The sequence below is a fragment of the Leuciscus leuciscus genome, assembly GCF_965113295.1.
Source record: "Leuciscus leuciscus genome assembly, chromosome: 13".
Taxonomy (NCBI): domain Eukaryota; kingdom Metazoa; phylum Chordata; class Actinopteri; order Cypriniformes; family Leuciscidae; genus Leuciscus; species Leuciscus leuciscus.
Genome location: NC_138737.1, coordinates 12,788,675 through 12,805,046, shown reverse-complemented (window position 1 = coordinate 12,805,046; position 16,372 = coordinate 12,788,675). Strand labels below are relative to the sequence as shown.

Here is a 16,372-nt window from a genome sequence, read left to right as displayed (position 1 = left end):
TCAGGACTGGGAACCATGCTTGGTTCTTCCAGAACGGTGCTACAAGCAGTATTGAGCATTTCGTTTCCTTGACCCGCTCTAACACCTGAGGCAGGAGGGAGACGGGGGGAAAAGCATAAAGCGGGCAGCGCGGCCATCCGTGGGACAGCGCGCTGTCGTTCTTGGAAAAGAACACGGGGCAATGAGCGTTTTCGCGGGACGCGAATAGGTCCACCTCCGCTCTGCCGAATCTCTCCCACAACAGCCGGGCTGTTTGTGGGTGTAGAGACCATTCGCCCAGGGGAATGTTGTTCCTGGACAGTCTGTCTGGGCCCACATTCTGGAGCCCAGGCACATGCACTGCTCTCAGCGAGCGCAAACTGTGCTGAGCCCATATTAGGAGGCGTTTCGCCAGCCTGTACAGGGATGTGGATTTCAGACCGCCCTGGCGATTTATATAGGACACCACGGCCGTGTTGTCCGAACGGACTACGACGTGTTGGTCCTTGATGTGGGGATAAAAGCGCGTTAGCGCGTTGTGCACTGCCAGCATTTCCAGGCAGTTGATGTGTTGGAGCTTTTCTCGTTTCGACCACAGGCCGAAAAACGGTCTGCCCTCGAGCAGCGCTCCCCATCCCGAGGTGGATGCGTCGGTCGACACCATCCTCACTCTCGAGGAAGTCCCCAGGCTTACACCTGATCGGTACCAGTCGTCTGCCAACCAAGGTGTCAGGGCTGTGACACAGCTCTGATCGACCTTGAGACGCAACCGGCCGGACACCCATGCTCTGCGCGGTACTCGCGCTTTCAACCAGAACTGCAGAGGGCGCATGCGGAGCAAGCCCAGCTGGAGGACCGTTGATGCTGAGGCCATGAGACCTAGCATCCTCTGAAACGTTTTGAGCGGGGTAGACGCGCCGCAGCGGAAAGATCTCGCCACGCGCTGAATGTGCAGCACGCGCTGTGGCGACAGCCGCGCTGTCATAGACTGTGAGTCCAGAATGGTACCCAGAAACGAAATCGTTTGACTGGGGTTCAGTGAACTCTTCGTCCAATTGACCGTGATACCAAGATTCTCGAGGTGGTCGAGTAAAATGGTTTTGTGCTCCACGAGCTGTGATCGTGATTGAGCTAGGATCAGCCAGTCGTCCAAATAGTTCAGCACTCGCATGCCTCTGAGTCTGAGAGGAGCGAGCGCCGCGTCCATGCATTTCGTAAATGTACGAGGTGCCAGGGACAAGCCGAACGGAAGGACTGTATACTGGTATATCTGACCCTCGAAGGCGAATCTCAAGTATCGCCTGTGACGTGACGCTATCTGTATTTGAAAATACGCGTCCTTCAGATCTATTGACATGAACCAGTCTCCTCGGCGAACCTGCGCGAGAATTTTCCTGGTCGTGAGCATTTTGAAACTGCGTTTCACTAATGCTTTGTTCAGCCGTCTTAGATCCAGTATGGGTCTGATACCACCGTCCTTTTTGGGGACTAGAAAGTATCTGCTGTATAGCCCCCCTTCGCTTTGAGCCAGGGGTACATGCTCTATCGCCCCTTTGCATATCAGTTTTGATATTTCGGCGCGAAGTAGGTGTGCTACTTCTAAATTCACCGTAGTCTCGACGCGCGCTGTGAAGCGGGGAGGGCGTCGACAAAACTGTAGCGAGAAGCCTCTTTTTATAATGCCTAGCACCCAGTCCGAAATCCCTGGAAGCGCTGCCCATGCTTCTGCATGGCTGGCTAAGGGCTGGATGCGAAGCGCGCTCTGTTCGCCGTGCGACAGAGGTGCTTCGAGGTGCGATAACATAGGCGTTATGCCTGTGGCATTCGAGGCGGGGGGCGCGCTTGATATAGCGGGCAGAGCGCTCGTCCTCGACCTTACTACAGTGCTTAACTGAGTGAGGGAGGTCTGAGCGAGCCCCGCGGGACTCATGTCTGCGAGTAAACGTGGGCGGGAAGCGGGCACATTTACTGCTTTGGCCGCGCTGCCTGTCTGAGCAGAGCGAGCGCGCACAGGTTTCGTTTTTACAGAGAGCCTGTGGTCTGTGAGACATAGTGTGTGTGGGCACTGGGGAGTGGGCACTTTCACTATATTGGAAGCGCAATCGACCTGAGTCGATTTTATGTGCGCGAGCCCTAAGTGTAGGGCTGTGCTTGTGTGTAGGGATGGGCACTGAGGAGTGGGCATCGACACTACATTTATAGCACCAACGGCCGTGGCCGGGACACCAGAAAATACACTCTTTTCGGGATATATCTGGGTAGCCGTGAAAACGGCTTTTGTGTGCAGGCGAGCGGGCAACTGTGCAGGCTTGCTTCTTGCAGAAAACGCTGGAACAGTCGCAAGTCTTGGGACTGAAACAGCGGTGCGCTTGGGTGAGAGACCGGCCGCAGCGGGGCTCACACACCTGCGCTTCCCTAGGAGTGCTAGGACTTCTTCGGGGCTTCCGGCTTCACCACAACCCTTGGTCGAGGCCCGCGCTGAGCAGGGCGTCGGCTGGTAGAGCGAGAGCGGGACCTAGAGCTGTGCTGCTGTCGCTGCTGTCGCTGCTGAGAAGGTGTGGCGGAAGGCGGGGGCTGATGCTGAGTGCTTCGCGGATTCTGTTTATCGCGATTCGCTGCAGAACCGGAGCGCTTCGGCAGGAAGTGCTTAAAGGCTTGGGACGCTTTCTGGGCCTCGGTAAATCTCTCCACGAACTCGGAGAGAGAAGAACCGAAAAGGCCAGCGGAAGACAGCGGGGCGTCGAGAAACGCGTTGCGCTCGGAATCAGCCATTTCCGTGAGCGTAAGCCATAGGTGCCTCTCAGCAACAGTGGCGGAAGCCATACATCTTCCCATGGCCTGTGCAGCAGACTTGGTAGCGCGGAGTGTTAGATCCGAAGCGCTCCTCAGATCCGCGATGCAGATAGCCTCCGGTCCCATCTCGTCCAGCTTACGGAGGAGATCACCTTGGAAAATCTGCAGTGTAGCCATGGTGTGTAGCGCTGACGCAGCCTGCCCAGCGGCGGAGAAGATTCGCGCGAGCAGCGTCGACGTCATGCGGCAGGCTTTAGAAGGCAACACCGGTTTAGTCCGCCGTCCAGCAGAGGGCGGGCAAAGGTGGGTCGCTATCGCCTGTTCCACCGGCGGAAGTGAAAGGTAGCCTCGGTCTTTCGCATTATCCAGGGAGGAAAATGCTGGCGACACAGACGAGCGCGTTCGCGCAGAGTAGGGCGCATTCCAAGCCTTCGCCACTTCTTCGTGAAGCTCAGGAAGAAAGGGGGCGGGCTTAGATTCCGGAGAAGTGCGCTCACCAGGGAGGAAGCTACCATCCAGCCGGGTACGAGAAGGGAGTTCCGGTGCAGACCACTCGAGGCCGAGGCTCGCCGCGGCCAGCGCGAGTACTCGCATGAGCTCCTTCTCTATGTTGGCTCTCGTAGTGGGCTTGCGGGCAGGAGGCGCGAGGTCCTCAGAGCTCGCCCAGTCCTCGCTGCCTGAAGCTAGCAGAGAGCAGGAATCCTTCTCTCTCGACGCGGCCTCAGAAATGACTTCCTCTGATGAAGCGGCGGCAGACTGCGGGCGCTGAGCATCAGGAAGTGAAACAGGAGAAGCCGGTGAAGCAGGCGGGCAAACCGGCGAGCTTGGTCGAGCTGGAGCGGGTTCCGGGGCCCGCTGCGAGCGGCGCTTCTTACGGCGCGGCAGCGCGGCGGGGAGTGCAGACTCTGAGAAGGATGCCAGGCGAGTCCGCAGAGTCACCATCGGCAAAAGGTCGCAGTGAGGGCAGCCGCCGTCAGCGAGCGCGAGTGCTGCATGGTTCTCACCCAAACAGGAAACGCAGATGACGTGTTGGTCTCCCTGGGCGAGTGGGGCTCGGCACGAGCCACATGAAGGCATCTTTAAAAAGACGCAGCTCTTTTAGGGGGTGAGTGTCGCGGCGGCGAACACACACACACACACACAAACAGAGTGGTAAAGGATATATAGCGCCGGAAAGCGCAGCAGGTACGGCTGTAGAAGGCGGCGTTGCCAGCAGCTTCGAGTGGCTCGTCCCGCTGAAATGCTTGCCTCAAACGACGCTTGCTTCCTCGTGATCCAGCGATGCGTGAGCTTCGCTGAAGAGATGAAAATCAAGTGAATCAGCCTTCTCGAGCTCCTTATATAGAGGCTAGCCACACCCATCTCGGCGGGAAATGGCTAGGAGGGCGCGAAGCGTCCTCATTGGCCTGACGTCACCTCAGGCCTCGCTCGATAGGCTTATGCAGTTGCTGCAGAGCAGCCAATGAGCGAGCGAGCCGTCTCGCCATAGCTAAGCACTGCCGCAACGCGCTTTACATGTATGAAAATTAAGGATAATTTTTTGCTTCAGTATTTCGTGAAAAGAGACTTTTCCCGTAGCGTTTTTACAAAAACGCAGTACGAGAGGACTCTCGTAAGAGAACCACAAACATAAACTACACTGCAAGATATTAACCTTTTTTTTGAAAAAGAAGAAAAATCTAGGTTTTCACTACAAGGACAGTTCGTACATGACTCTTTCTTCTACTAAAAAGAAATGCTGTTTTTGTCAGAGTAAAAAAAATTAATAAAAAATCAGTATGACGTCAAAATTTAAAGGATATTTTTGTCCAAAGACAAAAACTTTAAACGAAAAAAAATCATATGAAAAATCTGATATTTAGTTAGTAATAAAGTCAGAATCTTGATGACTGTGTCAGAAAACATTCATACAAGTTTAGAATGTTTCTTACTTTTGTTATTTTGACTACAACAGAGACTCAAGTTAGGAGCTTGAGGCAAACAGGAACGGTGTAACATTCACAGAGAAATTAGAGCTTGTATGAAAATATGTGCGTAGCTGCACCCAAAGCTGGATTTGTCACATTTATACCTAAACAGGTTTCTAATTTCATCCTTCTTTTGTGTTGGCTGGATGTTGGCATTATGTAGATGCCAGCTGCGGGGGATTGCCACACCGTCAGATGCTTTTGCCCGTTGTTTTGTGCGATAAATATGTATTAATTTTTTTCCTTCTTTTTTCCTCTTTTCTCTGTTTCTGTTCTTCAGCTGTCTCTCTCTCAGCTGGTTGCGACTTCACGCTACCCGACCATGAGCCACACGGTGGGGTCTCCATGGCAACAACAGCTCCCTTCTCAGCTCTCTCCCTCCCCGATGGCATCGGCCCACCAGCTGTCACATGTCGTAAGCTTTCCACCCACATATGCACACACACACTCAAACCAATACAGAAATGTATATACGCTCTTTTAAAACAAATCACAGAGATACATTCATGCAAAGGAATAAAACACCTACACTCAAAACATATGTGGCACTGATGCTTTAAAGAAAAACACATACATTTCCTCAGTAAACACACCTATACACCACAAAAAGCACACCAAACTTGTCGATAGCAGCAGGAATTTCATACTAAAAGGTTTTTTACAGGATGGGTTGCAATTGTTCACTACCATTTTGCAGGTTACAAACTTTGCTGAATCAAACTGCAAAATAAAATGTTCCCATCTAAGAGCACCATTAACTGTCCCATCAGTTTGAGTAAATTAGCTGATTCATGATCATGTCAGGTTCAGTGGGTATACTGTATGTCACTAAATTGGAAAATCCTGTAAATGAGAAATTTATCTCATAATATATCCATCAGTGATCCACCGAGTTGGTTCTCTTCAGCTCTGAAATACATTCATATGATGCATGATTAACATAATAAGTCAAGTCTTTAGTGTGACATGATCATTCAGAAATCATTCTAATATGCTGATTTGATCATTTATAAATGTTGAAAGCAGTTGTGCTGCTTAATATTTTTGTGATACATCTTTTTCTTTTTTTTTTTTTTTTTTACTGTCGTTTTAACATTTTGCGCACTGTAAGACTTTTTCACCATCGCGCCGAATGGTTATTGTTGTGAAATTGTACCTAAGGTGTTATGAAATAAGGATTAGACATTTCCCTCTTAGATAATGTAGAAGCTGGTGACAACGTGATACTGCTTCTTTAGGTAAACCATTGAGTGAGCACATTATAGAGGAGGATTGTTTAACATAGAAAGGTAAAAGTTCCCAGGCTAGCTATAAAGAAAATGTATACAGATATTATGATATGAATTTAAACTTGTTAACTAGTTTAATGTACCTCGTGTAAAAATATCCTGTATGAGATGTATCAGCACATCATTACAGGTGTTCCACATCATTGCTAGCTAACCCTGCTGAGATATCTGGGATGAGAACAGTTTGTAATGTGCTTGTGTTATTTTAATGGTAATACAATGTTTAGAGACAGCCTGTGTAGAGTGGGAGCATATCACATATTTTGCACGAGGATATCCACAGATATTATGCTAATCATGTGTGGGAGCATGTATGTTTATGCTGTTGCCTGTAGTCATGCGGTGCATTTAACTATACAATGCTTTGTTACCTCCTCCACAGTTGTTCAAGGCTGTTTGTGCCACACATGGGGTATTATTACAGCGATTAGGGAGGAAATTTCTGCTATGCTCCACTTCCTGCATGCTAGTCATATCATGTCTTGGTAAAGGACTCGCTGATTTTGTGATTGTGATAAATTAATATTTTTTTTCTTTTAATTAATCGCCTCTTCCTATCTTCAAGTTAGAGATTCAATTCCTTCTCTGGTTTCAGATGGACAGATTCATAAATATCACAAAGCATTGTGAACATCCTGTGCTGTATATTGCTTTTAAAACAAATGCAGTATGTTGAAATTCACATGCAATTTGCCTGAATTGCTGCGACTGTGTTTTTAAGTAGACCACTTAGTATACAGTATATGTATGTGTGTATGTGTGTGTGTGTGTGTGCATGCTTGGATGTGATTTTGGATGCATATACCAGCATGCCACATCTACATCTAGGCCTACATTTATTCATTTTGCAGACACAAATGCAAATGAGGATTGCTACCACACAAGCAATTCATCAAAAGTGGGCAGTGACATTAAAAGTGCAATACAACAAGCTAAAGTTTGCCAGCAAATAGCAAGGTAATAGATTAGTACAATATACAGTGCACTGCTGTTTAAACATTTGGGGTCTGTAAGATTTTTTTCAAAAGAAGTCTCTTATGCTCACCAAGGCTGCATTTATTTGATCAAAAATAAAGTACAGACAGTATTATTGTGAGATACAATTTAAAGTTATTTTTTTGTTGTTGAGATATTTAGAAATGTAATTTATTCTTGTGATGGCAAAGCTGAATTTTGTTGGGGAAAAACTGTGTACCTTGACTCCCAGAAACTGTGTAAAGCCAGCCAATCAGATTAAAGCTGGTCTGATCAAGAAAATACTTGCCAATTTTTCAGCAGTATAAATCAGATGGCCAATGAACAGATTTCTGGTGGCCCGTGGGTGTGTTGTCTGATGATAGGTACTGTTAGGAGAATAGAAAATGCTGTAATTGGTTTTTGATCAAGTCCTTGTGGAAGAGTTGTGTCTTCAGGCATTTCATAAAGAACTTAGAAGTTCTTGTAGTGTGTTTGGGTGTCTGTGGGCTGTGGAGTGTCATTCTTTTGTGAAAGATTCCAATACTGAATGTTCCTGACAGAGTTTGTCTTTGAACTGCTGACCTCTTTGTTGTCTTGACTTACGCCTGTTTCACACATACTCCGTGTGCAGTGCGTAGGGTACATTCAGGTTGATTGGGACACATTTTCCAAGTCATCTCAATGGCAAAAAATGTCCCAATCACCCTAAATTCACCCCATGCGGTGCGTGAGAAGCACACGCTATTGTGCTTTCACATATGCTGCATTTGCAGTGCACAACTGATCTACGGCTGGACCACAAACACAACATTTATTCTCTCTGTTTTATTTCAAATCTCAATTTTTATTGTCAGCGTCTTTTATAAAATAATATAAAAAAGTTTCAGCATTGCGATTCTATTTGTACACAGTAGTTATAGGTCTAAACTCTTTCACAGACGTAGGCTATTCACTTTTAAACTCAATACACTTAAAAAACGTATTATTAAGTTGCTCAAGCAAGTGGCAAAACATTTAAACATGTAGGCTACTTATGTTAGCATCGCAAACATTTTAAATTAAAACATACAATTGACAAAAACAGCTCTCTCATTCCTTTTCTTTTGCATTTAACATAGTAGTATAATTTAATTAAATGCATTTATGGTGAGATTACTATATTTTCATGTCAATCCGTGTTCATTTTGACCAAGAACCATGCGCTCTCATTTTAATTCAGCGCGTGCAGCACAGCAAAAATAGACTCGGTGCGGAAACGAGCGCTGCACTGCTGTATACGCACCGCATCGGACCGCATCCGCGTGCAGTGTGAAAGCTCTCAGCTGTTAACATGGGTATGGAAAAAATACACACCGCATACCGCAAACGGAGTATGTGTGAAACAGGCGTATTTTAGGAGGTTGTATTAGATTTGCTGATGAAATATTCTCAGTATGTTTTAACAGCTGAGTTCTCAAAGAGAGAGACAAGATATATGAGTCAAAATTTCATCAAGACCTTTGGGTTTTTGTTTTACAGGATCTGTTCCTGAATTTCAGTCCAAAAATGACTTCTGAATTTGTCTGTTTTTCTCTCTTTCCACGCATGTGTGTTGATTTAAATGGAATCAGGAGCGTCCAGTTGCCAGCGGCATAGCTCACCTGGAGCTGAGTGTGCAGGAGAGAGAGGGAGACAGAAGTGAGGAAGAGGATGAGATGCAGGAGCTAACCTTCACCCCAGTGCATGCCCCTGTCATCACCCTGGGAACACACTCTGCTGGGTGAGAAACATATAGGAGTTACTTCACTCAAGTTAATGAAGCAAATCTGCATTTGCTTCTGTACCTTTTTAATACTTTTGTATATGCATATACTGAATGCATGTGCAAATGCTCGTACAGACATTGTGCTAATTATGGCAGTATGGCTGCCAATTATGGCATTAGTATGGCAAATTTTTGTTTTAGCATATAACATAGATTGATAATGGATGGACGGACAAATGGATATAGACAGACAGATAAACAGACATCACTCTATTTCCCCATCATGCATGAATTTGCTGCTTTCTCTAATTCCAATTTCTCTCTCAATGTCCCTTTCTGTCACCATTGCTCCATTTTCAATACACCAACACATTTTTATGTCATGTTTATTTTAGCTGAAGTATTTCCAGGCCTTGTCTTTGTTTATATGTGGACTTGTGCTGTCCTTTAAAAGTGGCAACAGTTTTGCTTAAACTGTGAGTTGAGATGGCCATTTAAAATCTCAGGGAGTACAGAGTTGTCATTCAGGAGCTGTTTGGTGTCACATCATCATCTAATTCTGACCAAAGACAGTTAACAGGCCAACATTATCTTCATCTGGCCCTGCAGATTCACAGAGCGCAGGGGACCAATGTGTGTCACTTAAAACTTTATTTAAAATAAGAGTTCTAATTTGAGTCAGTTGTCGTATCTGATTGAACCCTTTAAAATTAAATTTGAAGTCTGAATACTAAACCAGGTGGAATGAATTAGGCTCTTTCATTTGGACTGGAGGTGAATTTAAATAATATTTTTTCCTATGTGAGGGACTTTAATTGGTTAGATTTATATGTATGTGTTTTCTGAAGAGCTCAGACTCTCACGGACAAGGACAGAAGTGCTTTTGATTTCCCTAGGATATTATTATAAAACATTTACATAACAAAATCTCTTGTCTCTTATTCAGGGGGTTTTAAATGAGTTGCTGGTTATGAGGACAAATCCCACTGGTCTGTTGTCATTACGAGAAACCAATAGTCCAATAGAAACAAAAAAGGCCAGATAATTTGATTTTAAAAGACATTTAGACACAATAAAAAAAGTTAAAATATATAAATCATTTTTAATTAATACATTTTTTGTAATATAATCATGCCCACCAAACTCAATTGTGAAATGTATTGCTGTGGACTGTATAGGCCAGTTATAGGTTCATGTTTAATCAATCAATAAATCCCCTTTTTGTAATGTTTATGTAGTATTCTCGTCTACCCCAATACTAATTTTGAATCATTGATAGTACTATGTAACTGTGATTTGTTTTAATTACTTAATCAGCATATCATGTAATTAATTAAATATTTTTCACCGATTATATATTAATAATGCATATGAATTAAGTTAAAGGCATGATTACAAGACTGTGTCTCTTTCAGTCTCTATCTGCCCTCATCTTTCTTCATGTCTGTCTCCCTCTATATCTTTCTTTCTTTTTTAGACTTTTTTTTTCTGTGTGTATCCTTGTAAGAATATATTGGGCGGACGTGTGTGAAAATAATAAGCAAGGACTATTAATGTGTAATTCAGCAGAAAATTACATGATCCATAGGTAATATTATATTCTTCTTTGACTGTGGCAATTAAAAGCCTCTGGTATAAGTGTAGGCCTAATTATTACTGTGTCTCCTAATTAGTTTTTAGTCACTGGAAGAACATATTAAAGTCCTGCTGTCATTACGCTCACATATATTTTCGCTGTTCTCTAATGTTGGAAAAGCTCTCGTTAGGGGTTCCTAAACATAATTCCTAAATAAACGGCTTCAGTACAGGGGAAATATTTTTACTGCATTACTCATAGAGATTACATGCAGTACAGGGATGCCAACATGTTTTATGTATATGTGAATGTTTATGTGTTTTATGTGTTAAATGTGTATGTATGTATGTACTGTGTGTGTATACATGAGGAGGTATGTGTCAATGCAAATTGCAAAGGAAAGGCACGTTTTTTTCTATTTTGGTTAAATATCATGACGGTTACAGTTTGATAGATTACGAGATTATTAATGTTTATTTGGAATAATATGCATCAATTATTAACTCACAATTAGACTTGCAGTAAGGAAGCAAATAGTAAATTTTGACATCATGTTAACTTTATTTGCTTTGTTTGCGATCTATGAGATTGTGCGTATATATCAACCATTTTAAATTTCATATTGTGCTGTACAGTTCTGCCCGACAGCTGTTTTGCCACCCACATTTTATTTTATTTTATATGTCTAACGGGACATATTTCAATGCTTTTATCTTTGTGTGACAATGCAAGTCTTTCAAGAAAGTAAACATTTCAGAAATCTTTCAGAAACTGCTTGATGCAAGCCTCTCAAAACCGTGTATCTCATCTCATGTGTGAGATCCCATTTAACATATCACAGCAGGACATATTACCAGATCACACCAGAGGATTTCATAGTACCCTTTAACATTTGACACAGATCATGCTGTGGATAAAAGGTTTTTTTTACAACATTGTACATGTGACATATTGTGAAGAGATACAGAATGTACCTGATAACGCACAGTAGGCTGCCTGCCACATGTTGTCTTGACAGCACTTGGCAGCTTCAGGTGTGTGTGCAGTTACAGTATTGTGACTGAAGATCAATGAAGCACAAAGAACTGAAAAAGGCTCAGTAAGGCAGGTGTTCAGTAAGTAAATGAAATGCTTAGGTAATTGAATGTACTGGAAAAAGCTACATTACTACATTATGTTATGCTTAACACATCATTAGAAATGTCACATACTGCATATTCTACTGACAGCCAATTTTTAGCTGTGCATATGTGATTTCTTTATCTCAGCTCCTCCAGGTCGACCTCCCGGAGATCTTTGGCCCAGCTCTTCTCCTCTGGTTTTCCTCAGATCCTGGACCATCAGAGCCAGGTGGCTGAGGTTTTGGATCCTTCTGAGCCTGTCAACTTTGACCTCCAGAGAGAAGAAGCAGATCATCTGCAGGCCAACACTCTCATCCTGCAGTTCCTGGCCTTTACCAGGTATGTTTGATGTCAGGCCATCTTATCAGGACAGTTATTTTTCATAAAATTCTAAGTCCAACTGCCAACTTGTTTGTTGGTGTTTGTCTGTGCAGTGTGAATCGACCTGTAGACCTGTCTAGACAAATACAGACATACTGGAAATTAATGTGTATGTTTAATTTTTTCTAACATCATCTGTCTGGAATAATGTAATTTAAGTACTTTATTCAAATAAATTGTTTATTTCAGTTGGTAATTTGTGTATTCCAGGAAAAAGTATTCAAAACAATGTTTGGGAAAAAAAGCCAAAAGTTGTTATTGAAAATGTAATAAAACTGTATAATAGTATTATGTTGTAATATAATATAGTAATTTTAGTAATGAATTTCAATATGACTTAATCTGCTTAGAAAGATTCACTGGCAGGTCTGTTATTGAGCAGTATGTTCTAGTCTACAGCCTTTGCGAGCAGTGCTGAAACACTAGCTATCAAACAGGAGATGTCAGGTCCTTTATTTCAATAGTAATGCAGCTCTTCAAGTTCTGGTTCAGGGCCAAGCATCTCTGGCTAACTTCTCTCCGCCCCCAATCAGCCAATGTCCATATATCACACAAGTATTGATGCTAACTTGTCCACATAAGAAATGGCACTTGTCAAGTGTGCTTGTGACAGATTCGAGCACCTCTCTGTTCTCAAATCAGGCATTGATAGATTTAAAGTCCACTCTCCCTCTCTTTCTCTTGTATTTTCTCCTGCATCCCTCTTACTGTCAGGTTGTTGTATTTTTCAAATGGGAGGAGAAGGTGATATATTTCTTTTCGGCCTTTTAAAGCCTTGAGATCCATTTATTAATTTATTATTAGGGTTTTAGGGCTAATCATTTAACAAATTTAATACAATAAAATATGATTAATTGCACAATTTATCTTAAATCCTTTTATGTATAAATTCATCATAGGGTTCCCAAACAGGGGTTTGTGAGAAAAATTGTGGGGGAAAAATAAATAAATATGGCTGTACAATTAATTGAAAAATAATATTGAAATAGTTATATGGCTTAATGCTATAAGTAAATTGCAAAAGGCTACCATTTAGTCTATCACATCATGTACTTTTTTTAAACCGTACAGACCTATACTTTCCCTTGAGGTTCTCTTACAATGCTAGTAAAGTTTTCTGCTCAAAAATCATATTTGAGGAAAAACTATTACTTTCAACCCTCATGTTTGAAATTATCTGCTTTTAAGGGATGGTTCCTTTAAGGCTTTTTATTAAACAGCCACTGTTATGATTGGCTAATGTCATTGCATGGAAAAAGTATCAACAGCCTCTTGCTATTGCATGTGAGTAAGTGTTTTGAAAACAATAACCAAATAAAACTGTCATTTACAGACAAAGCGTTATGAAATGTTGTACTTGCAGTTGGCATTGTAGTTGCGTCCATTCCAATGCAGTTGGCTGCTTTATTTTTCTACAAACGTTTCTTTGCAAAATCTCCATTGCACTGTGTCTTGTTTATAAAACCAAATGCTCCGAACAAAACATATAATCCTCCAACGCGATCCGGGACGCCATTAAAAATGAATCCTGACCTTCTGAGGTCTGTACAGAGATGCATACGAGCTGTTTAAACAGGACGCATCGAGGAAAACGTTCTTTTACTCTTCCAGTTGTCCTGTCAGCCGACACAAGCGAGTGGAGTATGTCAGAAATTGAACGGGCATCCAGTTTAGACAGCGTCAGTGATTATAATGGGTTCTCTTTGCTTTTGACGTCACAGTCGTGTCTGGAGTAGACAATTATCAGCCATTAAGCGACTGAACACAAATGAGTGGAGCTTGTGGTGTGATGATGTAAAACTATTTGTTGATATTTTGCTTTTGAAGCAATCATATGCAAATGTATTTGCTCGTGTGACATCACAGATATCAAAATACCCAAACAAGCTGAATTTGGAGCTTGGTTGAATAAATGATTTGTTTATAATGGGGAGGACGTATTACTGTAGGTTTACAAAACTTGCAGGATGTTTTAATGGTACATAGATCAAGGGAAATTTGATGTGATGTCATGACCCCTTTAAAGCGGCAGATGTAATAACTACAGCTTGTGCTTATAATAAACAGAACATTGTCACTTTGATAGGTCAATAGATTTTTAAATACTCTCGACTGGAATGCTGTTTAAAACACACAGTAAGAAAGCTGGTGAGTCAGCCGACATGACTTAGCCTTTTGGCTTTTAAAGGTAGATGGAAATTCCTGAATACATTTTCTCTTTTGTAAAGGAAGAAAACTGTTTGGTTTATCTTTTAAACTAATCTCCCTTCTAAAATACATAGTTATTGTACATTTGTGTGTCTCTTAGAAATCTCAGTTTTCCCACTCATCATGCGGAGCTCTCCATCCCTTTGTTTACCAGATGAATACTGATGTGAAATCCTCGCATAGCTGCAAGGCCTATTCTTTTAATTGAGGAATTCAAGTCATTTGATTGGCTCTGAGGTCAGAACTGACATTTTGAGTGAATAGCACTTAAACTCTAGAATTGTGATGTGATCGCACTCAGTGGGCCTGCCAATTGTCCGCACTCTAAATAGTTTCTATCCTTATCTAATTCTGAGTGATTGATTGCTAATCTTCCTCACAAAGAGAAAAGAAAGCAATCATCCCTCCCTAATCTGTCCCTCCATTTTAATTCATTCTGCTGAGGATGGAGACGAACTCTTCACATTACCCTGTCAGCTCTCAAATGTCACCTAGGACTTTGATTAATTCATTTATATCCTTTCATTTAATTATTTATATTTTTTGTTTATCCTCTTGTTCGTGTAACAGCATGAAGTTGGTTTTTAGACCTTCAGGTTTGAATGTGTGAACCCATCGCTCCTGAGCTCCTAGTGTTCTCTCAGGTGGAGAGCAGTTCAGTGATGGATGGTTATTGCTTACATAAAATGCAGTGGACCATTACTGGCTAATTAAATTGATTTAAAATATCATGTTTTTAAGGAAGTTGTTTCTCCCCAAAAGTCTTGCCTTACCAAAAAAATAAAAATAAAAATATATATAATAATAATGTTTTTTTCTCTTTAGTGAAAGAGCCACAGTGCAATGAATTTGCAAGAAAGTTATTGATTTTGCTTTCAGGAAATGATGAAGTTCCACATGATTAAATGGGAAGGTTTGTTTTATGATTTACCTGCTCTTTCTGACTTCAAGAAACCTTCAAGCATTATTATTTCAAGCTCTGGTACAAGGATACTGTTTTATTGTATTTAATTTAGTGAGCAGTTTGAGTCAGACATACTGTATGTTCACCATTAACTTTATTAATGGCAGTGCTAGAATGTGTTAGTGTAGAGCAGTGATTGCATGTTAGGTTTAGGGTTATAACTTTTTCTCCCATTGAGGTCCACATTTATTTATTTTTTATTTATTTTTTTTGCTATCTATTATATCTATTATAATATATTATATTTTTTATTTATTCCATTGAGGTCCGCATTTTGTTTTGTTCTACCATAAAAAGTAATTAATTTATTTTGTGTTTGAGTACATTCATCTGACTGATGACAGAAGTATAAAATATTTTAATGAAGTGAGAGCGAGTTTTTAGTTGTGCAAGTTACTGTATGCTTTCATAGTACACTTATCTTTATTTTGATTCATCGTCATATGACCTCTAACCATTTAAAAAAAACTTTAAATCAGTTACTATTGATCTGGTTGAAAGGAGTTTGTCATGCTGTGCCTCAGACAGATTCTTCATCGTAGTGTGCCTTGAACTGACTCTCCATCATTGCATCGCTGATAGTGGTTCTTTATGAAGGAGTCACTCAGACTGGCTCTTTATCATCCAGTCACTGAGACTTGTTCATCATTGTGGAGTCACTCAGATTGATTCTTCATAACAAAGCGCCACCAAGTGACTCCTAATAATGGGGTACTTAGACCAACTCCACACATAATATTTCTTTCAAGTCATTTACAATGTCCTCACTGATCCAATCGTATCTCAACGTATGTCATCATTGCTTTTCAATAATGCCACATTCCCCAATGCCAATCTGTTAACTCTTTCTTCATAGGGTCCCTCAAACTGGTGTGAATTCAGACTGGCCCAGCTCTGTCCATTTCACTTTCCAGCTTTACCGCTTCCAGCCTGTCACCACAGAGCGTCTGAAGCTGCTTGAGCCGGAGAGGAACAGCAAGCTCAACTCCAATCCTCATTACCCCTGTGTCCTCTCCCTTATCAACAAGGACGGCTCAACTAGCTCTGGTATGGTTACCATCCTCCTACGAATGCTTTATGATTCTGCTCAACACTTTTTATTTCACTTGTTGTCTTTTGTTTTAAAAGAATCTTCGCTAATCATCTGAAAACAAAGGCATATTTACTGCACTCATCAAAATTGCAAGCACGACCTTTTTGCTCTAATGAATTTGATCAATGTCTGTAAACATTTATAGCAGTTTTTAACTGCAACACATGCAGTGTTTTAGTGAATAAAGCTCTAAAAAATGAGCAATTATAGTTTTACAGCTTTCGGCCAAAGTCCAGTAATTGCTTTTAAGAAGGAGTCTTCATACACAGCAGCCTGCTGAGGAGAAGTGTAGAAACGGCG

At 41.9% G+C, this 16,372-nt stretch overlaps 1 protein-coding gene across 6 annotated transcripts in view; it reads left to right on the top strand.

Moving 5' to 3' along the window:
- nphp4 (nephronophthisis 4) overlaps window positions 1-16,372 on the top strand; it is a 179,016-nt gene that overhangs the window by 127,591 nt on the left and 35,053 nt on the right. For all 6 annotated transcript variants that reach the window (XR_014211071.1, XM_082188190.1, XM_082188192.1 and 3 more), the window contains 4 exons: window positions 5,020-5,154; window positions 8,596-8,744; window positions 11,574-11,765; window positions 15,836-16,026. Coding sequence is in view for 5 of the 6 variants with exons in the window: in XM_082188190.1 (XP_082044316.1) it covers window positions 5,020-5,154; window positions 8,596-8,744; window positions 11,574-11,765; window positions 15,836-16,026 (667 nt within the window). In the remaining variant the exon portion in view is untranslated. The remainder of the gene's footprint in view (window positions 1-5,019; window positions 5,155-8,595; window positions 8,745-11,573; window positions 11,766-15,835; window positions 16,027-16,372) is intronic.